We start from the raw sequence: 25,831 nt of genomic DNA, 5'->3' as shown, positions 1-25,831 counted from the left end.
TGTTTTGACTTGCTATATCAAAAATTAAAACGTACAGCTCTGCTATCACTTCCAACATAAATGAAGACAGAAAACTAAACAGCAGTGACTTTTGTAGGGTTACTGAAGTTGGGCTAGCTGGTATATAATGATGTCCTACGTGATCGCTAGCAAAACAGTTACGTTAGCATAACATTAGCACAGTGAAGCTGAAGGATGAACGCTAACTTTTTTCCACTCGATAAAAGTTAACGTGAAGGTTTCTGGTGGTTAGGGACAAATGCAATTGCATGGCAGGATGCTATAAAGGGACCAAACTTCAGTCAGGAGAACAACTGAGATAATCCATCCACAATACGAGGTTGGTCATTAATATACTGCAACAACATGGGAATAGAGCAGCTGCGAGAGAATTCAGCATTAATGAATCAATGGTACGGAAGTGGAGGAAACGCAGTTTTTGGTTTTCCCCATATTTCAAAAGTGCTTCGTCTCTTTGCTATTACTGTCGCCCGGCATAATTTGCAGATGATGTTGTTTGCAGCCGCTGTAATGCTTTCGACCAAAACAGGTGCAGCTTGATGACACCATCAACATGCTCTATCGCGGTAGAGCGGTATAGTCAAAATCTCTACCGTTGGCCAAATTTATATCGTTTCTACCGTATACCGTTTATACCGCCCACCCCTAGTAGCTTCTATCTCCTCCTTTGGCCAGCTTATCATCACAGTGGGGTATCTGATCACAGGCATGTTGATTGCCCAGATCTTGTTCTTCACATTCAGCTGACTCCTCAGGAATTGCCAAGCTAAGATCCTGTAGGACTTTTATATACAGACAAACTGGTGATGGCTAACTAACAAGACATAGGAGTGGTGGACAAACAGAGGAAAACACCCCTAGTGACAGATGTATCTATACCGAGTGATAGCGACATCAGGAGGAAGGAACACGAGAAGCTGGAGAAGTACCAAGGGCTGAGAGAAGAGCTTGGGAAGCTGTGGAGGGGGAAGGCAACAGTAGTCGCTATGGTAATTGGAGCACTCAGGGCAGTGACCTCCACACTGGGGGAGTGTCATCCCTGGAACAACATCTGAGATCTCTGTCCAAAGAGCACAGTCCTAGGCATCTGTTAGAGGGCCCGAGCTTGAAGGGATAGAGATCGCCTGCAGGGCGAGTGGGGAATTTATTTTATTTTATTTTTTTAGATGTGTAAAGCTGGTTTCAAAACAAACAACAACATCACATCTAGGTTATGCAGACACGCGTTGTTGACATTATGTCTACGTTACATGTATATTGTTTGTAACTACATTATGCTAAACAATTTTTAGTACAGTGACGTGCTGGGGTGACTGGAATCTAATGGCATGCATGTCTGTAAATAAGTGTTCATCAAGAAGTTATAATAATAGAGCTTACAATTGATTACTACTTCTTATACACAAAATATGTTGCTTGCAAAGAATAATAATAATAAATGTCTTTATTCTAGTGCTGTCAGTGTTAATCTCATTAAAATGACGTCATAACCGCATTAACGCAGCAAATCTCCGTTAGCGAGTTAACGTGGATCGCCCTGTGCGTGGGGCTGCACGTTAGCGCGGGTAGCTTGTTAATGCATTAGAGCGGGTAGCTCGTTAATGCGTTATTGCCGTGCAGCCCCACGCACGGGGCGATCTACGTTAACGCGCTAACGGAGATTTGCCGCGTTAATGCGGTTATGACGTTAACGTCATTTTAACGACGCTGACACCACTACTTTATTCATTTCTTTGGTGTTTCTAATCAGCCATTTTTACCATTTGACTATATATAGTCACATAATGTTATAATGCTGCTTTTAATGAAAAATGTAAACATAAAAATGATGAATAGTGAAGTAAAAGAATCGCTGTTTGTTCTTTGCCATGGGAATTCAATGTAAAGCCAATCATTATGTCTGCATAACCAATTTGATTTGCTTGGTGTATCAGCTCTAATGTTGTAGTTGTCTGTTATCTTCCGAGCAGTGACGCTGCCCTGCAGTCGTTCCTGCTTTTAAGGCAGTTTTTTCCATTAGTCTTATTCTTCTTCTCCTCCCAGTGCCTAAACTCCTTATTTTAATCGTTTTTTTAAATGTTTGCAACCACACACAAAGAGGCTTTTGTGGATAGAATTAAGGAAGAAATCATTCAAATTTCACGCATTCTGCTTGGATTATGTGTTTTGGCTGTGTATGAGTGGCAAAGGAAGAATGATTTGCATTTTCTGCTCTGTAGCGCGTCCCAGAGCTTGTGACAAAGCCTGCTTTTGCAGTTGTCACTGGGCCAGTCTTCAAAACACACTGAATGCAAATGATCATTTTCCTTGTATGATGTAACCATCATGAACAATGTAGTATGTGGTGTGATCTTAATTTTCTGGGAATCTGCCCATGAGGGGAAAAAAGAAACAGAGTTAAAATTTTCTCCTTCAAGGTCAACCCCTTGTGCATCTTTGGACCACTTTTAGGACTGTTGAAAGTTCTGTTAGGGCTACCTGTACTGTGTACTCTGCAATTATTTAACCAAGGATCTGAAAACACACAGAGGTCAAACATAAACTTATTTCAAAATAACCCAAATTTGAGTGGAGGTTCATCACTGGTGTTGTGAACTGGGTCTCTGGTCATAGCCATTGTGTACTGGCACACTGTGCATTGAAATTTGGACCTCAATACTCTTTTTTTTTTTTTTTTTTTTTTTTTTTCGCCTGTCCCATTATATTTTATTTTCAGATGTTACAGACGGGACAGACATGAGTGAGGGATAGGAAAGGGAGAAAGAAAGAGGAAGGAAAGGAAAAACAGAAGGGGAGAGGGACAGTGAGAAAGGGGGGGAGAAAAAAAAATCTCCTGGATCACCTGTTGAGAGAAGAATAGAAAACAAGCAAAAAAAGACAAAAAAAAAAAACAAAGCAACATACTAAACACAACACCATCGCATTAATCTAGCTAAGTGTAAACAGCAGTAAATACTAAATATTCAATGTTGTTGTGCAGCACGCAGGACAGATGTGCTTCGAAGTAGCAGCCAAGAAAGGTGTAATTTGGGTCTACGAGCAGTGAACACCCGTGTGCATACCTGTGTGGATCAGCGCGCTTGTATTCCAAAGGTTTCTCCATGTAACGATCTGCTAGGGAGTGTGGGGGGGCCACAGCCCCGTCCTCCAGGGTGTGAAGCAGGTATGGAGGAGATCAAAACTCCAGACATCCAGAGGCCCCCAGAACACAAGAGACCATGGAAGACCAACAGAGGGGCAGCCGCGCCACTGTTCCAGTAAGAGCTGAGGAGAGTCCCAGATGAGGGTTCACTCAGCAGCCGCGGAGCAGAAGCCAGGGGGAGTTGCAGTGACGCGCCCATGAGCTCCGCCGGCAGCCAGCTGTGCCTGAGTGACCGAGCCCCAGGCCGAGAGGCCGGGGGCACCCCACCCCCGAAGGGGCCCGAGCGAGCCCCAGGCTCCAGGCCCCGATAAGCAGCCGCCAAGGAGGACTGAAATTTGGACCTCAATACTCAATACAAGAAGAGGATCCTAAAGTGGAGGGCAGCCAAATTTAAAGTGTTGTTTTTCTTCTTCTCGGGGGCCGATTCCCAGAACTTTTTGATCATACCCCATATTAAGCCAATTCTTTAGAGAGAAAATGATCTGCTATAGAACAATTGCAAACCATTAGAATACTACTCTCTACATATACTTCATTTCATACATATACTTGACCCTTCAACAGCACGGTTGCCTGTGGTAGAACGTTACAATAACTGCCCAAAAAGTGACTAAAAGACAGTTTCTCCATTTTGTTTGTTTAAAAAAACAAAACAAACATTAAAAAAAAGGAAAAGGTAAATCCTTTCAGTTTCAGCACTTTATAGTTTTTCCAGGAATTTAATCCTTCACTTTCACAAAGTTGAGACTTACAGGAAACTGAATAAAATGTAACATGTGTGGCAAACAGTATTTAATAAAACCAATAGCATCATTTTATTGTCCCTGCCTGGTGAGTTCTCACTTCCTCCTACCAATGTGCCCTTGTGACACAACTGTGACTGAAATATCAGAAACTTCTGTGTGTGAAATCGGTGCAGTTCCCCTGATAGAAACCTTTCTCTTGTTGATGTCACGGTTGATAAAAGTTTTTTTTTTTTTTTTTTATTTTTTAAAAATGTCTATTTAGTTTTAGTTCCACATACTATACCGATTTACGTTGTTTCCATTGGATCTTGTCTCTTTCATGCTCCAGTCATTTGCCTCTCTGCCTGAGTGAGCCGTTGAAGATGGTGAAGCCAGATATCCACACTCTGGCCCACCACCTGAAGCAGGAGCGGCTGTATGTGGCGTCAGAGAAGCAGCTGATCCAGAGGCTCAACAGTGATGTGCTGAAGACAGCTGAGAGGCTGTACCGCGCTGCATGGATCGCAAAGCAGCAGCGCATCAACCTCGATCGTCTCATTCTCACTAGGTTAGATCTACTGTCACGATTCACTGTATTGTTGGCGAATAAGAGAAAAGTCCCGAATATTTTGTATTTTTAACCTATACGCAGAGAGCAATGTAAAAATTACAATTTATTTGGGGGAGAGTTAAGGAAAGTTGGGCATTTCCAAGATTTGACTTGGTTTGCAGAAAGACATTTTAGCCAGATTGGTAAGTAAAACGGAGCTAGATGCAAACATTTTAGTGCAATTCTAAACTTTTAGTTGAGTTTGGTCTTTTTAGGGAGGAAAAAATGGAAAGATTAAAACTGCTGTTGGTGGAAGGAATTCTATAAAATGTGGTAATGACACAACTCTGTTCCACAGTGCTGAGGCCTCTCCGGCTGAATGCTGCCAACATGCCAAAATGTTGGAAGATACACAGTTTATTGATGGCTACAAGACTCTGGGCTTTCATGAAACAATCTATGGAGAGTTCTTGGCCAGGTTGAGGGATAATCCCCGGCTGGTTGCGTCCTGCTTGGTGGCAGGAGAGAGGCTGATCCAGGAGCACACTCAAGGTGCCATATATACAGTCTTCACCTCACTTTATGGCAACTGTATCATGCAGGAGGATGAGAGCTACTTACTACAGGTCAGTGATCCCACCTGCTTTTGCTGTTACACATTAGTAACAGTTTCATAGGTTTTCAGTGAGATAAGAGGTTTTCGTCTGGTTCATCCATCTTTCTTTCCAACTACCAGGTGTTGCGGTACTTGATAGAGTTTGAGCTGAAGGAGAGTGACAACCCTCGTCGTTTACTCCGACGGGGAACCTGTGCCTTCAGCATACTGTTCAAGCTCTTCTCCGAGGGCCTTTATTCCGCCAAGCTCTTCCTCACTGCCACCCTACACGAACCTATTATGCAGCTTCTGGTTGAAGATGAGGACCACCTGGAAACCGACCCAGCCAAAGTGACGGAGCGCCTCACTCCGGCCCAGCAAGAGCGCTACGGAGAGAAAGGCTCTGAGGGCTACAAGCAGAGGGTGCAGGCAGCTGTCGAAGCGAACGAAGCCAAGCTGGTCGCTCTGGTCAACAAGTTTATCGGTTACTTGAAGCAGAACACCTACTGCTTTCCTCACAGCCTGCGCTGGATCGTGTCCCAGATGTACAAGACTTTGTCATGCGTAGAGCGTCTTGAGGTGGGAGAGGTGCGCACCATGTGTACAGATCTGCTGCTGACCTGCTTCATTTGTCCAGCTATAGTTAACCCAGAGCAGTATGGCATTATCTCAGACGCACCGATCAATGAAGTGGCTCGCTTCAATTTAATGCAGGCAAGTGGCGCAGCACGTTTTCTCTTTGTAATGTCATATACACGGCCATTCTGTTGTGGATGGGTTTACAATGTTTTTGTTTTGCCATACAGGTGGGGCAACTTTTGCAGCAGTTGGCAATGGCCGACGATGATGCAGACCCAAGGCGGAAAAGCAGTTTGTCCAAGTTTGATAAGGTAGGTCTGTTTCTGTAAACAGAGTAATGTGTTTTTTGTTTGGGTTTTTGGGGTTAAAAAATGAGGGGCCTTATGTACTAAGATGTGTTTTCTGGGTCTCTGTTTGGCAGAGTTGTGTTGCTGCTTTTCTGGATGTGGTGATTGGCGGAAGAGCAGTTGAAACCCCACCCATGTCCTCAATGAATCTTCTAGAAGGCCTCAGTAGGACTGCAGTCTATGTTACTCATAATCAGCTGCTTTCTCTGGTAGGCTGTTTTACAGTTACAGTATATGTCCCTGTTATGTGTTTTGATAAAAACAAAGTACTTGCAGGTTAATCGTTGGTATGTTATCAAATTTCGAAAATTTAGCTACTCTATTGAGCCACTCGAAGGTACTTGAAAGCCAATAGCAGGATGAGATGGCTCTAATTAATGTATTAGAGAAATTGTTCTAAGTATCCTACATATAGCTCTGTCTGACTTGATGGGATATGCATTAATACATGGATTTTTATTCAAGATCATAAAACAGATCAAATTCCTTTTAGTATGAAAGCTAGGTGCGGTCATTTACTCCAATCACTGCAAAAATAACTTTGTAGATGAACTGAAGCCGTGTGTAACTCCACACTGGGAACCAGTTTAGGTTTCCAAAGAACTTTGACAAATCCAAATTCGCCTTTAAGATCAATCGGATGATCTTGGAAAATGCTACATTCTACTTCCTGCTTACACTTCAGGTTCTAAGGACTGTGAGGACTTCATTTTTGATAGATATAATGTGCTCTGATCTTGATCGGAGGCTTATAAATAAATACAATCTATCTAAACTATTCATACACAAACATTGGTTCTTTGAGCAAAGCTGAGCAATTACTCAAAGCTGGAAACGGAGTAGCTTATATTAGTAACTTTTAAATTCTAAAGTAAATTTCCCTGCAGAAATCTAAATCAAGCTTTAGTGGTATCAAGAAGCTTAGTGCCAGTTTTTAAGTTTCTCTGTTTATTAGATAATTTGTCTTTCTGTGAGTTAATGAAGCTCTTAACATGCTTTTGTGGGCTTTTCCAACTTTGTGCATCATTGCTTCCTTGAATGTCTTATGAAAAACCTTATCTGGAGAAGTGCATTCTTAGTCCAAAATCAGATTTTATATGCCTGTACTTAAATATATACTGAGGGGCACCTCTCTGCACTTCTAATTTTGTCTGTTTAATTGGGACAGCTGGCTCAAAGTAGCTTCTGAAGAAGTCATTAGTGCAGAATTTAAGTAACGTATTCCAGTCTGCACTTCCAGTTATTACTCAGTACGTTCCACGAACACATGAAAACGGTGTAGTCCTTTTCCATGGCCTGTAATTGTGGCTAAGGATCAAACCATGTCTTACATATTACCTATAAAGAAGTCCTGGTAACTCGAGACTGTTTTCCTTGCAACTCTAGGTGGAGTTTGTTCGAGGCTTGATGGCAGGGGACCACCTTAGAGAGGAGGAGCACATGGCATTGGAGACCCTGCTGGCCAATGTGCCTCAGTCTCGGACTGTTAAGAGCAACAGCCTGGAGCTCACTCCATCCAACACCCCTCAGCTCTCTCCAGCTACTACTCCTGCCAACAAGAAGAACAGACTTCCTATAGGTAGCTTTCTCCACAGCACCTGTCCTTCTGTGACTCTGGTTATTAAGACTGTATGCACTGGTGTACATGATCTTAAAAAACTTTTGGCTTGATAAAACATCACAATTTGATACAAGGACTAGAAGATATAAGTCTAGAGTTTGTCTAATGAGGGGCAAAGTAAACAATTAGAGTTGAACGGTGATAGCTAGTGAAAGCCTGTATTTTATGAGAAGCTAATGAGCTACTTCTTAGCTTGTTATAAAGATAATTAGTATGGCCTGGATTGAGGCTCTATTAGAGAAATGACAACCAATTAAATTACCAAATATAAATGAACAAATTTTAATTGGAATGGATGGAAAAGATGCATAGATTTTCAAGACAAATGATTCTGTAGCAACTCGCCTTAATTAGAAATGAATCACTTGTGCATTTATTTACTCAATCTTGACTACTTGGACTACTTTGAATTCTCAGATACTTTGTATTCTGTCTCCAACTCCCTACCTTGTCCTTTTCCTTTCCTCCTGTGCTGCCAATGAATGACCAGGACAACACTTAGCTGCTATAACATCCTGGGACCCCACAACCACCACCCTGTCTGCACACATTCCATTAGTAACCCCTTTTGGTGGGTAGCCTGTCAGTCGTGTTAGTGGACGAGAACCTAACCCTCATATCTGTGGCTTCTCTCAGCTTTATGTTAGATGACACTCATAAGACGTTGGTTCACGCTCCAAGCTGCACAGAAACCACGCTGCCGCACAACTTGTTACCTAGCACTGCTGTTGTCGTTGTGCTCTCAACATGCCTGCTTTGCCCTTCACAGTGCTTTGGCTGATTATTAGAGCTAAGATGTTATTCCACTCATTTTGTTTTATACGTTTTTTATTTTTGTTTTCTTCCCCCCCTGTTTCTTTGCTTCCTTAATCAGCGGAATATGGCTATTCATTACCAGGTAGAGTGGGGAAAATCTATCTTTCACCTTTTTCCCTTCTGGTTTATACCTCAGCTGGACTAAGCTAAAGAAGAAACTATTACAGTTAAGGATGGTCATGGTGACGAATTTCATAGTCGGCTAAATAACAAATAAAATTAGGCTAACCAACCAGTATAACTTAGAAACACTCAGATATCAAGTTAAATTTGAAGACCGTTTAATGGACAGTGCCAAAAAGTGTCTAAGAAAGACATTTGAGTTTAATCACATTCTTCAACAATGACTCAAGTGTGGTACCTCACATCACGTATTATCATGCATTATTCTATAATTTGTGAAAAAAGGTTAAAATCTAAAATACCAAGAATAAATCATCTATTTATTTTCTTCCTCTTATCCGGGTGGTGAGAACCTCTATGACGATGTCAGGATTGCAGCTCCCCCTGGTGGAAGATGGCTGCATAACATTTAGGCCACAATGTATTGAGCATCAGTTGAACTGTTAACAATTAAACGACTAGTATGTCTGGTACTGACTCATGATAATAGTAATGATTAGCTATCTAGTCACGCACATCCTTAATTACAATGTCTTCTTATAATCTCATACTTTGATGCCATAGTTGGTTTCTCACACAGGTGAAATTAATTGTATTAATTCGGGCTTAGCTTGATTATATTGGCTCCTTGAAACTTTTGCCAGCATTTGTTTCTCCTGTTTCAATTTGATTTTGCTTTTATGGGAGAATTATTGATAAAAACACTTGTTTTGCAAAGACAAATGCAATCCAGGGTGAATGCCATATGGCCTAATATCTTTCATTTGTGTGTAATGTTGTTTGGAAAATTCCATTGAGATGGAATATCAGGTGTCAATAGTTACTGTAGAATCTTAAATCTATTTTAAGGCCTGTGCTCGTTTCCAGTGCATGAACTAAAGAATATATGCATGACGTTATAGTTACTAAAAACTAAAAAGCAGGTAAAATATGTTAGACCCTTCGTTTTCTTTTTACGTGTGTATATCAAGTGCTACTCTGTGCTACAGTGCATTCGGCCTGCTATTTTTAAACCGTGAAAAGCAGGTAATTTGGTATTTGAATATACATAGTGCACTGTGTTTCAGTGTTGGTAATTTTAAATTAAAACAGTGAGTTTGTTAGTTTTGGAGATTGTTGCATGTTAATAAGCTGATGGTTGGACGATTTTTTTCCAACTGGACAATATGAGTCTAACAACTTGGGTGGATGTGTGTGAGCAGAGTAGCTCTAATTTAATAAACAAAAAGGCGGCGGCGAACCTATTATACCAGCTTGTGAAACGTGGCCTTTGGGGCAGGTTGTAGACTCTGCTGTACTTGTAGAGACCATAAAAACCAGATCTTCATGACTCTCAAAGTCATGCTGATGAGAATGAATGTCGGTATCTGCATATAAAAGATTTACATAACCATCATGACTTCAACCATCAGTTTGCAAAGACCTGTCTTGGAGGCTGAAGCTTTTAAGAACGATGAACGATAACACCGAGAAACACTGCATGCTTATGTGATCTCGACATGCCAGTTTCAAGTTAGCCACATCACAAAGCATGGCTTTCTTCATCCTTCTTACCAAAATTTTGAACTATAGTAAGACATAAAAATAGCCACAGAGTCTATGAACTAAAGTCATGGATCAACAACGGGACGTGAACGATGCCACATTAATTACAAAATACTGCCGCCACTCTGTTATGAACCTGTGGCAGAATGAGAAATGATACAAATATAAAATAGCTTTCAACTCTAAAGTAATGTGAAACAGCAAATTATGGGCTCAATGGTGCAATTCTTTAACTTGCACTATCGGCAGATACGACCTCCTTAATTTATTTACACCCTTGCACATAATCGGACACACCATTTATTAACATGTGAGCCATCAGCAAAAGATACACTCTCAGGAAGTTCTTGAAATGTTTTTCTTCGACATGTCTGAATAAGATTGTTGTGTAACAAGTTTGTGCCACACTCTCTTAGCAGTAGAGCTGTCGACATAATTAAACAGTACCACAGTATTTTTTATTTTTATTTTTTGGAGTGGCATGATGAGCTAAGCCTTCATATAAAACTCACATCTGTCCGTATCTTAACATCTTAATCAGTAAACTGCTGAATATATTAAAGTAATATTTCTGATTTGTAAAGGATAACTTCATACATAATCAGCACTAACCTTGTTTTTTGTAGCAAATTACTGTCACACGTGAGATAAACTAATCTTATATGTCACATGGGTGTGTAGCTACCTGCAGATGACTATGACGCTGAGCTCAGCTTACATAGAACTCTGAGTCTGCTTTCCAGCTCCTGCCTGCTGCTGTTCATTTTCACACATGCTCTTTGGTTGATGTTGTTTTTGTTTAAAAACAGATTCCTTATTTGTGACTATAAAAGGGGAAAAAAAGGTAAAAATAACACAGTTCCCTTTCCTGTTTCCTTCAACCCACCAACCAGCATCTGCTCGAAGCCGGAGCCGTTCCAACATAGCCCAGGAGGGGGAGGCAGAGGCCAGCTCCCAAGAGTCCCTACAGGAGCTGGTACCAGAGGAGGTGCTGGTAATTTCATTGGGAACTGGTCCTCAGACTGTCCCTGGGATGATGTCAGAGAATGAGGTAATGTGACTTGATGCAATAAATTCAGTTGAATATATTTTTTTTCCTGTCAGTAAAGGGAAGTATGGTTACCTAGAGAATGTTTCTTCCAGTTTCCTGTTACTTTTGTGTTCTTGCAGTGTTACGCAAGATACCACAGATCTCACAGAAAACAAACTCCCTTATCTAAATATGACCTTCTGCTTTTACTCAGAATACCTCTAGGAAAAAAGAGCAGTATTAGCCCAAGTTTACAGCTGATCTTAAGTAATATTGTTGCATATGCTACCCTCTAGGTTTTGAATCAGATGGCTGATGGGGCCCAGGTGGATGGCCATGCTGATGACACTAAGCTGCATGGAAAACCAGACAAAACATTGCGCTTCTCTCTGTGCAGTGACAACTTGGAAGGAATCTCAGAGGGTCAGTCTGGAATGCCATGACGTGACATATGTTGTAGCTATGTTTTCCTTCTAAATTTTAAAATATGAAGGATTTCTGAAAGAGATTTTCATGAGAGTTTCATGTTTAGATTTGGAGAAAAGCACTTTTCCCCAGGTTAAAAAAATGTATACTGTAGCAAAACAACATAAGTGGTCTGGGCTAAAATATGCTGTACTTTAGTTTACTGAACTGCTGACTGAGTGACCTGTTGACCTTGCATGTCTTCACTTTCTAAAATGTATGTATTTATTCTTAACTTTAGGCCCTTCAAATCGTTCTAATTCTGTGTCATCTCTGGACCTGGAGGGAGAGTCTGTTTCTGAGCTGGGAGCTGGCCCGTCAGGGAGCAACGGGGTAGAGGCCCTGCAGCTTTTGGAGCATGAACAGGGTATGCATGTGTGTTTCTGAATGTATAGTTTAGTTGTAGAGGTTTAGAGGATTTTAGATACAGCAGTCCTCTATAAACAGACAAAGCGTCTGACAGCACCTTATCTTTATTTCAGCCACGACACAGGACAACCTCGATGACAAACTACGCAAATTTGAAATCAGAGACATGATGGGTCTGACAGATGACCGGGACATCTCCGAGACGGTCAGCGAAACCTGGAGCACCGACGTGCTCGGCAGTGACTTTGACCCCAATATGGACGAAGATCGGCTACAAGAAATAGCAGGTGGGTCGACGATTTGGGTCGCGTATTTGTAGACATTCATTGATCAGTAGGCAAATGAACGGGCGTACAGATCCCATGCGATCACTGAATATTTTATCAGAACCAGTCATGAATTGCTTACCACAGGGACTTTGTTTACGAAGTTGATTCAGGGACATGTCATTACTTTGTGGGTTTGGGTGAAATAGCATCAAATAGAAAAAATCTTTTAGTCAGTTCAGTTTCTGCAAAGATATTGCTCATTTTAGTCTGTAAGAGCCATAAATAATTATTTTGTTAGTCAAATATACTGAAGGGTGGAAATATAGGTCCCCAGTGAGAACTGTTTTTAAACTAAAGGAAAGGAATTTGATCTTTTTGTGTTTCAGATTTACAGATTTATGGAAACAGCTAAATAATAGTTGGTGTTGATAATCCTTTATTCTGAATCTATATTAAAATATAGGATATTGATATAGAGCATGATATTCTTTCACTGTACTGCAACCAACTCATGGATTTTATTGATTGTGCTGTTATCCTTTAATTCTTTGCCTGGCAGGGAGAAGGAAGTAAAAAATAAATGAAGATGAAGTTAATACAAAAACAGTGGTTGATAAGTACATGTGTTATTATAGTATGCTAATACGTAGGATGATTCAGTTTCTGCACTTTGTTGAGCCAAAAGTGTGACAGAGAAAGATGGGTTGGGGAAAAAAAATCAGGTTAATGTAATTTTAAACCAGCTGTGGAGATAATATTTGAGTCTTCTTCCTATTCAGCCCCTCATCTTCCTGTCTTCTTTCTCTCGGTCTTTTCTGTTCACATCCTTCCCCTGCCCATTTCTCTCGCTCTCTTTCTCTCTGTCTCTGACATTCACTCAGTCCCTGCAGTCTTATTGACCTTGGTTCCTTCTCATTTGCATCCACCATTTTTCATTCTTCGGAATATGGCGTTGGGGGACTTTTCCATCATTAAGTGAATTTACAGCGATTTCCTTATGTGTTTTCTCCAAGGGATTGGGTTATGAGATGCACATTAAATATCCATTAATACCTCATTATCCCACTGATAAGATTACCATGATAATGAGGCAGAAATTCTAATTGTTTCACTTCTTGTTGTGCCACTCATTTAATCATCCACCTGAAAGACAAGTACTCTGCGCCCCTACCTTGAAGACTGTAAACACGGACAGCGGGGTAGAGCTCTCCCACTGCCAATGAGAGCCCTGCCCCCGCCAACAGCAGCACACACTGTTGCCTGGGTGCTGGCACGCATGTAAGCTCATGCCACGCGTGTGCCACGAAGTGGAAGCATTTCGTACCAGGGGCACAGCTACCACAGGTTGACTTTCTGGTCATGAGCCTTGGACGCCCACTCCCACTCACACCTGCTAGCTCTTTTCCCTCGCCTCTGCATTCTTCCGCCTTGTTAAGCCACGGCTTCTCAAGCGGAGATGGAGGGGGAAGCTGTGCTGAGGAGTTTGCAGGAGTGTAGACAAAGCAGTAATTTGGTTGTGAATAATGCTAGGCTTAATCAACTGCTCAAAGTCATGGCCCCAGAGGCCAGGGCTGGGTGAGATATTACTATTAACCCCTGACCTTTGGCAGAGTGGTGCAGGTGCCTGTGGGTCCCAGCATGGAATGCATGTGACCTCTCTGTGTGCAAAGCTCACTGCTTCTGAACCCCCTTCTGCGAGTGAGTGGTTTATCTAGTATTTTTGCTTATCTCTGGCCTTTTTGCTGTTGTTTGAAAGTCAGACCTGAAGATTTGTTTATTTATTTTCATTGAATGTTTACACATCAAATCAGTACATTAACGACGGAGAGAAATTTGCCTCAAAAGCGCTGCAGATGCATACGATATGATCCACAAGGATAAAGCGATCTGAATACATACTGATCATTTCCACACAATTTATTAAGTTCCGTTCACGAATCTGATAATTTTACCTTTATAAGCATTTTTGTGCGTACACATGTCTAAAACTACACACAACTTCTCTCTCGCTCGCTCACATAACCTTTAATACATGTGGACGAATTGCCTCGTACGCACAGATCACGTCACATCGCATGCCGACATGGGGTTTTGAGACAAATTTAACGCGACCATTTTCGCACAATTCCACAAATGTAAGCTGCGTTCAGTTCCAGTGTAAAACTGGGACATCTGGGCTTTAAGTTACACACAAATCACTGCACACATTTGCAAATCTCAGTATATGCTTGTGGATCATATTGTATCATATCGATCATATCCTCTGCAACCCTTTTGAGGCAAATTTCTCTCCATAACGAACTGTCATGGAGTGAATATAGATACAATTATTTCATGAACTCGTCGACTTAATAGCACTGACAAGTAAGTCATTCATCATGCCAAATACACTTTCCCACTCCCGAAGGGGTTAACTCTTTGTCTTTTTCTCTTTCTCTGTTCTCAGGGGCAGCTGCGGAAAATATGCTTGGCAGCTTGCTGTGTCTTCCTGGCACGGGTTCAGTTCTGCTGGACCCCTATGGTTCCACCATCTCAGAGACCACAAGCGAGGCCTGGAGTGTAGAGGTCCTGCCTAGTGACTCAGGTGGGGGAAGCCAGGGTTTATTCTGCTGTTCCAGTGTCCTTTTGTTTTCACACTCATCCTCATTGGGTATTGTCTTATAGGTCTCAGGTGTGCGTTTGCATTCACATGTGTGCTTATTTATGCATGCAGTATATTTATGTTTCTTCCATATAGTAAGGAAGGGTGGGGGGAAGGGACACCAGGTGTGGTTGCACTGCATTCATACCAAAAAATGTGCACGTGCATCTGTCATCATATTTGTATGCACTTGCTTGTCTTTCAGGGCAGATCTGCCAGTGCCAGTAAAAGGCAGCTTAGGGTTTCCTTAGAGGGACCACCAGGTGTGTTTGCACCTGTGGTTGAGCAGTGGGGAGGGAAGCGCAAGGACAGCAGCTGTCCTCAGTCAGCTTACATGGTGTCAGTTCTTTATCTGGCTCCGACTTGCACGATACTGCTCTGAAACTGGTTTGTGCATTTTTGTTGTGTGTTTGTGTGTCACTAATCAGTCAAAGCATCATTAACATTGTTACGGTGTCTTTGCAAGGCAAATGCATTATTACGAGTTGCAGATTATATTTAGTCCGTTCTTGCAAATTGAACATTTAGACCAAACCTTTTGTTAATGGGAGATTACGTGCTTGAGTCCCTCTATTGAAAACCAGCGTTTTGTGAAAATCAGTCGAGAGCTTTATTAACAGTGTTTCTTCAAAAAGCTTGGGCCTTATGTTAATTGAAGTAGTACACCATTTCAATATGTGCTGTGCAGAAATGACATGCATGAGTGCCTTGATTGCTTTTTTTTTTTTTTTTTTTTTTTGGTTACGTTTGCCGCCCCTGTTGTTCTCTGTAATGGCGTGATCGGAGGCGTGCTTCAAGTAGAGCGCTTGTTTCATGGCTAGGCAGCAGAAAACTACACTCCGAAGAGCACTTCAACAACACATTATTACTAACGAGCATGCAAATGAGTACCGCTAGTAGTGTGGAGCCTCAGGGTTCGACCCAACTGCTCCGTTGGGTAGCCACAGAATTGGCTATACTAGCTTTATTGTTTGGATTGGCAGTTATAAGACATGATCATGTATGCTTTATTTGTTTTTTTTTTTTGTTGTTGTTTTCTTTTTCCATGTGTACAAAAGAAGGTAGTGCAAAATACTATCATCACAGCAATCTTCCTTGAGTAAGTTCAGATTCTTGTGGCCATTTTCATAAGAGAGATTTTTTTCCCTGTTTTTTCATGTGCAGAAGCCGCAGACCTGAAGCAGGAGGAGCGTCTGCAGGAGCTGGAGAGCTGCTCTGGGGTCGGCAGCACCTCAGATGACACAGAGGTCAGAGAAGTCAGCTCGAGACCCAGCACACCGGGCCTCAGTGTCGTCTCAGGTATAAACACCTTGTCTTAAATCTACTTTATTGGCTTCTGTTTACTATGAAAGATCTCATTCTGTTTTTGCCTCATTTTGTTATGTTTCTCTACTGGAATGTCGTTGCTAAATTCAGGTTAGATAAAACCATTCACACTCTCCTTGCTGGTGTGGAAAGAGTGGTCATGTTGTTAGGAGGGTCCTTACCAGCATAGTGGGGTCCAAGTGAATTTTTCTGTATGACGCAGAGGTTAATGTTCATTGCCTTGTCCATGGGCTCAGGTGCACGTGTTATGTTGACGTGCATGAAGTAGTATCCTAGATTAAGAAGCCAGCGGTGACGTTCCTGGTTCAGCTCACAGGAAAACGTCCCACGGGATCCAGCCGATGGATAGTATGCGTCTGATGATCACTCTTATCTGTGTCTTTCCCATAACCCACGGGGAGCTTACGCTACCAATTTAGAGGTCCCAGTGGGTTCCCGGCTGAGAGAGACCATACAGCATAGTCTAAAGAAAAAAATATCCTCTTTTGTTTTAGAACCATTGCACTTGCAGTTTTGCCCAAAACCTTGTTTCATAGGTGATATTGAGTTGTTTTTGTCCTAAATGTCAAAACACCTGTTTTGTGTGGGGGGTGCCACAGGTATCAGTGCAACGTCAGAAGATATCCCCAACAAGATTGAGGATCTGAGGTCAGAGTGCAGCTCGGACTTTGGAGGGAAGGACTCTGTGACCAGTCCAGATGGGGAGGAGTCAGGCCACGGTAGGAGTGTGTCACATCCCCACTAGGATGGCCAAACCATCAGTCTAGAGTCTGTCTGGTCACCATCTATCCCTGTCACTTTTACAGCTGTCACCAAAGTAAATCACAGTTTTGCTCCCTAAAACCATAAATATGACTTGAGGTTATATCGAAGGGTTGCATGCTCTTTGCTGGGGGGCCGACTTTGGAGACCACGGTACAGAATAAACCAGCACTTCATAATATACTGGCCCAACCAATACAACCCGCTCTGTAGCTTTGCAACATGTGAAAGTGCAGAGAGGAGCGCCCTAATATTTTCACCTTATCACATCAGGAACATTTTGTTGCAGGTCATTTAGGATATGTTGAGTGGAGATAAAACTAACAATTCCATCCGAGCCAGAGGCTGGGTCACGGCCTGTAGCCTGCCATACCACACTGAAGTAAGATGGCAGTAGACTGCTGACATATTGCTCCAATTTCACTTACTTTTTTGAAATATGGAGGCATTGGACGTACTGGGCTGGCCCACTTGAGATTAAATTGGCCTATTTAAAAAATGAATATTGGTGTGCATTGTAATTTCAGCGGCTCTGTAATGAATAGTCTTCTATATCTTTGTTGTTTTTTTTCTTTTCAGGAGCACACCATCTGACATCTCCACCATCACAGGTTGATTCCTTGCTGGCCATGTTTGATCCCCTTTCCACCGCCGAAGGTAATTTGCACTCCCAGAATGCTCTACAGCCAATGAGAGCTAAAAATGAGTATCATTAAATCCCTGCTATAATGTCATGGAATCGCAGAACAGCTTGAGCTGTGCAAAATTTACTCCAACCCCCAATTACTGGACATATTACTGTAAGTGCAAGTGAAATATCTCTTCATTGGCATCATTTAGAATCTCAAATTATTCTCAGCAGTCTTTGTTCTGGCTTCTGTGCATTTTGTTTGTAGTGCAGGTGGAAATGTTTGAGAGAAGTGTGTGCGTGTGTGTGTCTGTGGGGCAAGGTGAAGGGATGACAGGTTGAGAGACCTCACCCCAGGCTCTTTGGCACTGTCCCCTTGTCCCACTGTGCTCATGGCACGAGGCTGCCATTGGAAGCTTTTCAGGAGAGCGTCTACCCTTGGAACAGGTGGCCTACACCTAGGGCTCATCTCCCACCTACATCTCTCTTTAGCAGTCCCCCCACATTTTTGTTTCTCGTGAATGTTATGTTTAGGGACTGCTCTTTAGAAGCAGGTGAGCTTTTATGGTACAGAGCAGCAATTTTTGCCCTCATAAATTGATTTGAGTTTTATTAGTATATTTAGGGCTATAAATAAAGATCCACAAATGCACTTGGAGGGAAAGAAAAGAGTGCAGTAAGCTGTTAAGTGGGTAACTTAAAGCTCAAAGAAAATATAATCAAAACTAGGGCTTCTTGAATATTTTCTCAGTGCTTTTTTTTTTTTCTCCCTTGCCTTATTACCTCAGGCTCCTCCACGGGAACAATAGTGAGGCCAAAAGTGCACTATGCCAGGCCCCCTCACCCCCCTCCCGATCCTCCCATCCCTGAAGCCAGTGCCCTGGGGCAGGAGACTCGCCACTCTCTTTTCACACCCCACTGCTTGGCCCAGTCCGAGCTGGAACACACCAAGCAGCGCCACTCGTTCCCTGACAGGCTGGTCCGCAGCCGCAGCTCTGACATCGTGTGCCCAGGTCGCCGGCCCACGAGTGACCCCGGCCTTAACCGGCGGGTAGCAGTCGAAGAGCGCGACCCTGCCGGGGCTTTCGCCTTGGGTCCATCCTCATCCCCCAGCAAGGACTCCCTGAAAGGAGAGGTAACGAGCTGTTGTGTAGTTGGGCTGCTTTCATAGTCGGCTTTCAATAAACCACCTGCTAATGTTTGATTATAATGTGCTAATTTACATTTAAAGGTTGAGGACAGAAAAGACAGCGACGATGAGAAATCTGATCGCAACAGGCCGTGGTGGAAGAAACGTTTTGTGCCAGCCATTCCCAAAGGTAAGGAAACGGGTTACTTGCAAGTCTTTCCCTGTGCCGAGAAATGAACTTGTGATCAGTGTGATTGCAGTGTGCCTTTTATATGTTTTGTGGTTGGGGGGGGGGGGGAAGAAAACATTCTCTTAATCACAACGGACAGGAAATATCACACTTTAAAGAGCAGAGCAAAAGGCAATTTATAAAGTGAGAAAGAGACTGATGATCCATGTTGTCCACTCCATTGCTGATGTTCCAGTTGGAAAATGATGTTTCTTGTTGTTTGAAGTTGCTCTAGAGACGTGTCCAGTCCTTTTTCTCTCAGGTCTCACTAGCTGCAGATTTATATAGACTTTTCAAAGCTAATCAGTCATCAGAGGAGCTTTAGCTGTGTAGATTGTATGGCTGTAGCCCTCCCAGCAGTGCTGTCAGCCAGCGGCTAATGGTCATTAGATAGACCTCTCTGTCATCAGCGCTGATAGATGACACATCTCTTGTTGGAGTTCTACTCAACAACCATCTCTCATACATCTGTCTGGGAAATAATGAGCTGTGCCTTCACAGAATTAGTGCTTATTACTCTTTAAGATAATGGTACTTCTAAAGTAAACATTGGATTGATATTCATAAAATGCAGGACTGGAAAAAGTCAAGGGCTTTGACGTCTAAACCGCCACCTCTGTAAACGCCATTGTGTTTGTCCTGCTGCTCTGCATGGTGATTCAGTCGTCCCGCAGAGCAGCAGCCTGTGCTTGAAAGGCCAACCCTGTCTGTTGTGTTCCTCACAGTGCTGTATTGGACGGCTGAGAGTGAAGTCCCAGGTAACGCTTCCATGCTGTCATCATCGAGCTAGCTTTACTGCTGGAGCCAGCGGCTGCGTGCCTTGCTGCTTTGTGCTGCCTTAGAACTGTAGAGCTGTGATGTGACACGGTGTAGCCTGAGTTCCCACAGTCGCGTTTCTCATCGACACCCGATTTTCTGTGTTTCGCTATGTTTTTTTTTTTATTCATTCATTCACTCATTTTTTACTCCCTGGCGAAAACAGAATATGAATGTAGATATTTCACCCAAGTTCTCCTGTGTGTGTGTCATCAAATTTTAGCATCTGTAACTCTGCTGTGTTGGTGCCTTTATGTCAATAGAATAAGCGTCAGTAGGGTTATGCACATCCATATACACTACCTCTTTTATAATTAGTTACAGTATGTCTTTGGGATATTCTGCTTTAAGCCAAAGGTCGAATTACCATCAAAATGTTTGCTTTTTCTTTTTAAAAGCATTCACTGGTCTAATACTTTGTAGATGCCATGCATTACACACTAAGATTTTTCATCTCCCATACAAAAACACCAAAGACTTAACAAAAGTGGCTGTCAACAGGCGATTTGTGACCAGGTGAATGGATTGCCACTCTGTTTTAGTTAATCACACGTTTCTGCCCCACAGCTCCAATTGCAGCATTTAGGAAAAGGGACAAACAAGAGAAAGATGAAGTTGTCCACAATATCCCGCAAGGTCAGTCATGGTTTGTTTTCAGTCTTGATTGCTAAGCAGAGATCCACCACTGTGAGTTTAATTTGAATTCAAGCTTCTTTTTTCCTCTTTCACCCTCACAGATGACCCGTTGCTCAGATCGAGCACTCAAGCCCAGGCAGCTGAGGACATCCTGGACAAATACAGGAACATTAAAAGGACCAGCCCGAGTGATGGAGCCACAGCCGGAGCCTCCTATGATGGTGCAGGAGGTCAGAGCAGAGAAAAAAAATCAAAACACCATGCATGCACGAGAGGTAGACCTGCAGGAGACATAATACATTAATATATATTTATGCTTTCTTTACTTTAACAGATCTTTGTGTTGAGGACAATGTGCATGACGCTCAGAGAGAAGACACTTTGCAGAACATTTCTGCAGATGATCTCCCAGACTCAGCCAGCCAGACGGCACAACAGCACGAAACAAAGTTCTCTTTCAGGTCATAATCCAGCACATAGCCAAGCTCTTTTTACACTGACACTTAAATTTTCTTGATGCAGATGATTCATAGATAGGGCTCAATTGATATTTTTTTTTCCCCCCACAGTGATGCAAAGAAGAAGTTGAGGTTGGCTTTGTGTTCTGCAGACTCAGTGGCTCTGCCTATCATGGCTCCTGCAACTACTCGAAATGGGCTGCCTGATCACATGGATCCTGAAGGTAAAGGTGCTTGAACACCCAATAGTTAATCTATCTGGTTTCATTTCATTTGATTTTTATTTTACTAAACTGAACATGCTGCCATGCTGGATTTGTATGAATATTTCTACTGAGTACTTAAAAAAACAAACAAACGGATTATGAGGTGGAATTCATTTAAAACTTGTTTAACAAGAAATTAGAGTGTACTAATTTAGAGCAGCACCAAAAGTTTCTACAGTGTAGGTATCTTTGTCACACACTTCCATTGGGAGCGAGGCACATGCCCTTAATGTTGGCAACCATCCATCCTGCTCAGATTGTCCTTAAGCAAGACACCAAATCTGTGCCAACTTCACCTTCTGAAGGTTTGGGGCAAGGTTGAAATATGGGGGATGTTGAAAAGTTCAGTGAAATATGGTCATACGCGTGTGGCCATATAAAATAATCTCAGTTTAATCGAAAATAGGCAAGTGTTCTAACACGTCACTAAGTAAATGCAAGGAAAGGATGTTCTACCAAAACCTGATATCAAATGTTTAATACATTTATAAACTTTAATGTTACTCGTTCTTTGGGGCTTTCATTGACATTATATCTCACTGTTGTCCAATGCACACTGCTGTCTCTTGTTTTCAGAAAACGAGATTGTCTGCTTCTTGAAGATCCAGTTAGCAGAAGCCATCAACCTTCAGGATAAGAACCTGATGGCCCAGATCCAGGAGACCACTCGGTGCGTCAGCCGCTTTGACGCGCGCACCTGCAGGAAGCTGCTCGCTGCCATTGCAGAAGATTACAGGTAAATCTGGAGGGTTTGGAAAGTCACCCTTATTTGTGTGTTTTAATTAGTTTTTTTTTTTTTTTTTTTTTTTTTTTTTATGTAATGAAACGCAGAGCTACAGTGAAAACGATAAAATGCCTGTGTTTCTCTTTGTTTCCTATAGAAAGCGGGCACCGTACATAGCCTATCTAACCAGGTGTCGTCAGGGCCTGCAGACCTCTCAGGCCCATTTGGAGAGGCTCCTCCAGAGGGTGCTAAGAGACAAGGAGGTGGCAAACCGCTACTTCACCACAGTCTGTGTTCGACTTCTCCTCGAGCATATGGAGTCTAAGATGCTCGATTTCATTAAAGGTATTTCAATGTTTTCACATTTAGTTGAACTGAATTCTTTCTTTGCTTAGTCCTCCACATTAGAGATTCCTGCTAGTGTGACATTACTAAATACTTTACCATTGTTGTTAGTAGAATATTTTAATTTTTTTCCAAGTATTTGAAGTGCCTGCAGTCTGTCCACAAACTCGAGCGCAGCACGACGGTTACAGATACTAATGTCATTTATTGAAGATGCGAGGCTTAAATCACTTTCTCTCTCCAGCGTTCCAGGGGTGCACAGCAGCCGACGACAAGACAGCAGCAGTGGAGGATTTTCTGCGCTACTTGTACGGCGCCATGGCCCGTGATGCCATTTGGCAGTATGCAAGCGAGGACCAGCTGCAGGATGCCCAGATGGCTATCGAACGCAGTGTTATGAACCGCATCTTTAAACTGGCCTTCTACCCCAATCAGGATGGAGATATTCTCAGAGACCAGTGAGTAGCACACTGCCAAGCAAAGTGCTTCACTAGGCAGTATTGGATTTCTTTTCTTTTTTTTCTTTTTTTTTTAACTGTTAGGAGGATTTAAAACTGAAACTCTAGAGATAGCAGAACTTTTATATCTTGGCCTTTATACAAGTTCACTAAAGGGCTTTTGGCTCGGTGTAAAAATGCCCTGTAAGGATCCTGTGACTAATTTCAAAATTTAAGTAAATATCCCCCATTTACTTGTATGAACATTGCATGTATAAACAGATTGCATTCATATATGTTGGTGGAATCCATGAAAGCAAGTTTTGTAGGTCAACTCCGTTGTATTACGTGACTACATTTAATTCAAGTCTGGCTTTCTGTTTCGATTTACCTTATTAGTATCCTGCTTTTGCTCATCTGTCAAAGCACTTTGTAAACAGTTGTTGCTGTGAAAGTAAGTTGTGTGTTATTGTTGGACAGATTGCGTTCTCTCACTGTTGTCTTAAACCCAGGTGTCTTTCTCTCTCTCTCCCCCCCCCCCTCCACACACACACAGGCTTTTCCATGAACATATCCAGCGACTCTCAAAAGTTGTGACAGCAAATCATAAAGCTCTTCAGATCCCAGAGGTATAAATATATATCTATTTTTTAACATATTCTCAGTTACCAAAGAAGGGAGATACTTTAGAGGTACTGGTACTTTAAAAGCTGATGATTTTGAAAAACTTCCTGGTTGTAGGTTTACCTGAAGGAAGCTCCCTGGCCTTCTGCACAGTCCGAGATTAAGAGCATCAATGCATACAAGACGCCACGAGATAAAGTCCAGTGTATACTGCGGATGTGTTCCACCATCATGAATCTCCTCAGTCTGGCCAACGAGGATTCTGTCCCTGGAGCAGACGACTTTGTTCCCGTGCTCGTCTTCGTCCTTATTAGGGTGAGTCTGTTCTTTATTCTTCCCTTTTTATTACCACAATGTAATTTCTTCAACTTTAATTGTAAGAATTTAGATGACTTGTTGACTTTTAAAATTAAAAAATCACCATCATAAAAACTTCTCATAAAAATGAATGCTGTGGCAAAACACCATAACGCCGCTGCTAAGCTGTGTATATTTTTATATGTAAATATGTGAAAAAAAAAAAAAAAAAAAAAAAAAAAAAAAAAAAAAAAAATATATATATATATATATATATATATATATATATATATATATATATATATATATATATATATATATATATATATATATATATATATATATATATATATATATAAAAATAAATAAATAAATATGATGCTGCATGAGCTTCGTTGAGTGGCTAATGCGAGCCCATCCCCACGTCTCCTCCCCTCCAGGCAAACCCGCCCTGCCTGCTGTCCACCGTTCAGTACATCAATAATTTCTACGCCAGCCGGCTGAGTGGGGAGGAGTGCTATTGGTGGATGCAGTTCACCGCGGCGGTGGAATTCATTAAGACCATCGACGATCGCAAGTGAAGCAGAACAGCCACCTGTATGGGCAGACTGCGGGGGAAGGAGCCGGGAGACTGGGAGACTTCCCAACCAACTGCTCCCTCTGCACAGCTTATAAAACCTGGCCCTCAGCCTGCTCTGTATTTGTATAGCTTGTACATAGCCAGAGACGTTGAGAGATTACAAAATATATATTACTGTACGTATGTGAACAAATCCAGGGTTTGAGCCGTAGTGGGGAAAAAACAAACAAACAAAAAAAAGGCCTATGGGAAAAATTGGTAACATATTAACTTTGAACCTGATTTGAATTTTTCCTTTTATCTTCTTGTCTTTTCAGTCAGGTTTCCTTTTGGGGTCTGTATTAGGCATTTTATATATACATAATTACAATATGACATTAAATCAACATTATCCTGTATAAAGGGACCAGACTTCCTTGATGTGATCAATTTTTTTTTTCCCCCTCCCCGGGGTGAAAGGGAAAGGCTTCCAATTAAATTACAGTATAATGTTCACTAAACCCATTGTGACACAGGAATTTACAGTGAATGATAGTTACCGGTGGGATTTAGTGACTCATAAACACTGAGATCAGTTCACAATTAACCGTACTACTCCCAAGGTTACAGTATCAAAAAAACTAATAGGGCAGCTTATATCATGAACTGTTTACCCCAATGTGCATCGATTTGGACGTAAGGGCCCACATATTTATATGAGATAAAATGTATTTATTTCTGTCATTCTGTTTAATGCTTTGTTAATCTAGTTTTTAACAATGAAAATGCATATCATGCCAATTCAAGATGTCAGAGGCAAGCGATGTTACTGTAGACTTGCTAAAAAATAATGCTTGAGTTCGGAAAGGCACCTTAGCAGTGAGTAGCCCTTAGGTGAGGATGCTGGGTGATTAACAAAGACAGGGTGAGCTCATGCACAGAGCTTTGGTGGCATTTTTTTTTAAAAAAAAAAAAAAGGAAAATAGTGCCTTTGATGTGGGGCATGCTGTACAGGTAGTTACTTTTTTTTCTCTAATATATAACCCAACATAAGAACAATCCCCACCCTTAAGTGCATACGTGCACACAAAAACCAAGACACACACACACTACTCCAACGGGCCAACCATGTCTCATTGAGACATTTTTGTCCAGCCCTCACTGCTGGCATCATAACATTACCGACTGTTGCGTCTCGGTCCCTTTAACGATATCCCCATTTCGGAATTCTAGATCCTACCTCAAAGTTGAAACCAATGAGCCTGATATCTGTCTGTACACAGTAACTGTCCTGCATTGGTTGACACCAGAGTACTGGATCTTTTTTTTTTTTTTTTTTTTGTGTGCAGTAGTTGGAAATGGTTGCAAACAGGGAAAGGAATGAAGGAAAAGTTGGATATTGACCTGCTGTGATGCTTGTTGTGGTCGCGTCACCCTTAATTAAGACAAGCCTTTGTTAGTGAACAAAGACATTTTAGTTTCTAATCTTATACCTGAGATGCCACATGTGTCCACATGGGCAGACTAGTGAACAATTGGATATTGGCTCTCTACCTCCTCATTAGTTCAACAAAGGGACTCCTGTTTATGTGCACTTATCCCCCCCTCTTTTTCTTTTTCTTTTCCCAATTTGGTGTGCTGTGATATCCCAGTGTCATTGTATCTTTCCAATTATAGAACAAGCATGTCTTTAATTCTCAAGAAATGACTAAAACTCCTTTTCTCTTGAAATCCTCTGCTTCATTTTTGTATACAGG

At 41.9% G+C, this 25,831-nt stretch overlaps 1 protein-coding gene across 2 annotated transcripts in view; it reads left to right on the top strand.

Moving 5' to 3' along the window:
• Positions 1 to 24,862, top strand: part of gapvd1 (GTPase activating protein and VPS9 domains 1) — a 30,561-nt gene extending 5,699 nt beyond the window's left edge. Inside the window, exons 2-29 of one of the 2 annotated variants that reach the window (XM_085425114.1) lie at positions 4,238 to 4,456; positions 4,797 to 5,064; positions 5,175 to 5,747; positions 5,840 to 5,923; positions 6,034 to 6,168; positions 7,346 to 7,538; positions 8,071 to 8,151; positions 8,455 to 8,478; positions 10,958 to 11,115; positions 11,391 to 11,517; positions 11,801 to 11,926; positions 12,042 to 12,215; positions 14,644 to 14,781; positions 16,003 to 16,137; positions 16,764 to 16,883; positions 17,506 to 17,583; positions 18,343 to 18,689; positions 18,786 to 18,873; positions 20,296 to 20,364; positions 20,466 to 20,594; positions 20,699 to 20,825; positions 20,934 to 21,046; positions 21,665 to 21,824; positions 21,970 to 22,157; positions 22,402 to 22,615; positions 23,151 to 23,223; positions 23,336 to 23,533; positions 23,956 to 24,862. In XM_085425114.1, the coding sequence (XP_085281240.1) occupies positions 4,272 to 4,456; positions 4,797 to 5,064; positions 5,175 to 5,747; positions 5,840 to 5,923; positions 6,034 to 6,168; positions 7,346 to 7,538; positions 8,071 to 8,151; positions 8,455 to 8,478; positions 10,958 to 11,115; positions 11,391 to 11,517; positions 11,801 to 11,926; positions 12,042 to 12,215; positions 14,644 to 14,781; positions 16,003 to 16,137; positions 16,764 to 16,883; positions 17,506 to 17,583; positions 18,343 to 18,689; positions 18,786 to 18,873; positions 20,296 to 20,364; positions 20,466 to 20,594; positions 20,699 to 20,825; positions 20,934 to 21,046; positions 21,665 to 21,824; positions 21,970 to 22,157; positions 22,402 to 22,615; positions 23,151 to 23,223; positions 23,336 to 23,533; positions 23,956 to 24,096 (4,446 nt within the window). In that variant the 5' untranslated portion in view covers positions 4,238 to 4,271 and the 3' untranslated portion in view covers positions 24,097 to 24,862. The remainder of the gene's footprint in view (positions 1 to 4,237; positions 4,457 to 4,796; positions 5,065 to 5,174; positions 5,748 to 5,839; positions 5,924 to 6,033; positions 6,169 to 7,345; positions 7,539 to 8,070; positions 8,152 to 8,454; positions 8,479 to 10,957; positions 11,116 to 11,390; positions 11,518 to 11,800; positions 11,927 to 12,041; positions 12,216 to 14,643; positions 14,782 to 16,002; positions 16,138 to 16,763; positions 16,884 to 17,505; positions 17,584 to 18,342; positions 18,690 to 18,785; positions 18,874 to 20,295; positions 20,365 to 20,465; positions 20,595 to 20,698; positions 20,826 to 20,933; positions 21,047 to 21,664; positions 21,825 to 21,969; positions 22,158 to 22,401; positions 22,616 to 23,150; positions 23,224 to 23,335; positions 23,534 to 23,955) is intronic. The other variant, XM_085425113.1, reaches the window with a different exon arrangement.
• The last annotated feature ends 969 nt before the right edge of the window (positions 24,863 to 25,831 follow it).

The sequence above is a fragment of the Rhamphochromis longiceps genome, linkage group LG12, assembly GCF_057381845.1.
Source record: "Rhamphochromis longiceps isolate RC_006_pf linkage group LG12, R_longiceps_female_GT1.1, whole genome shotgun sequence".
NCBI lineage: Eukaryota > Metazoa > Chordata > Actinopteri > Cichliformes > Cichlidae > Rhamphochromis > Rhamphochromis longiceps.
The sequence above is the reverse complement of the archived record's forward strand: the minus strand, read 5'-3'. Positions and strand labels throughout refer to the sequence as shown.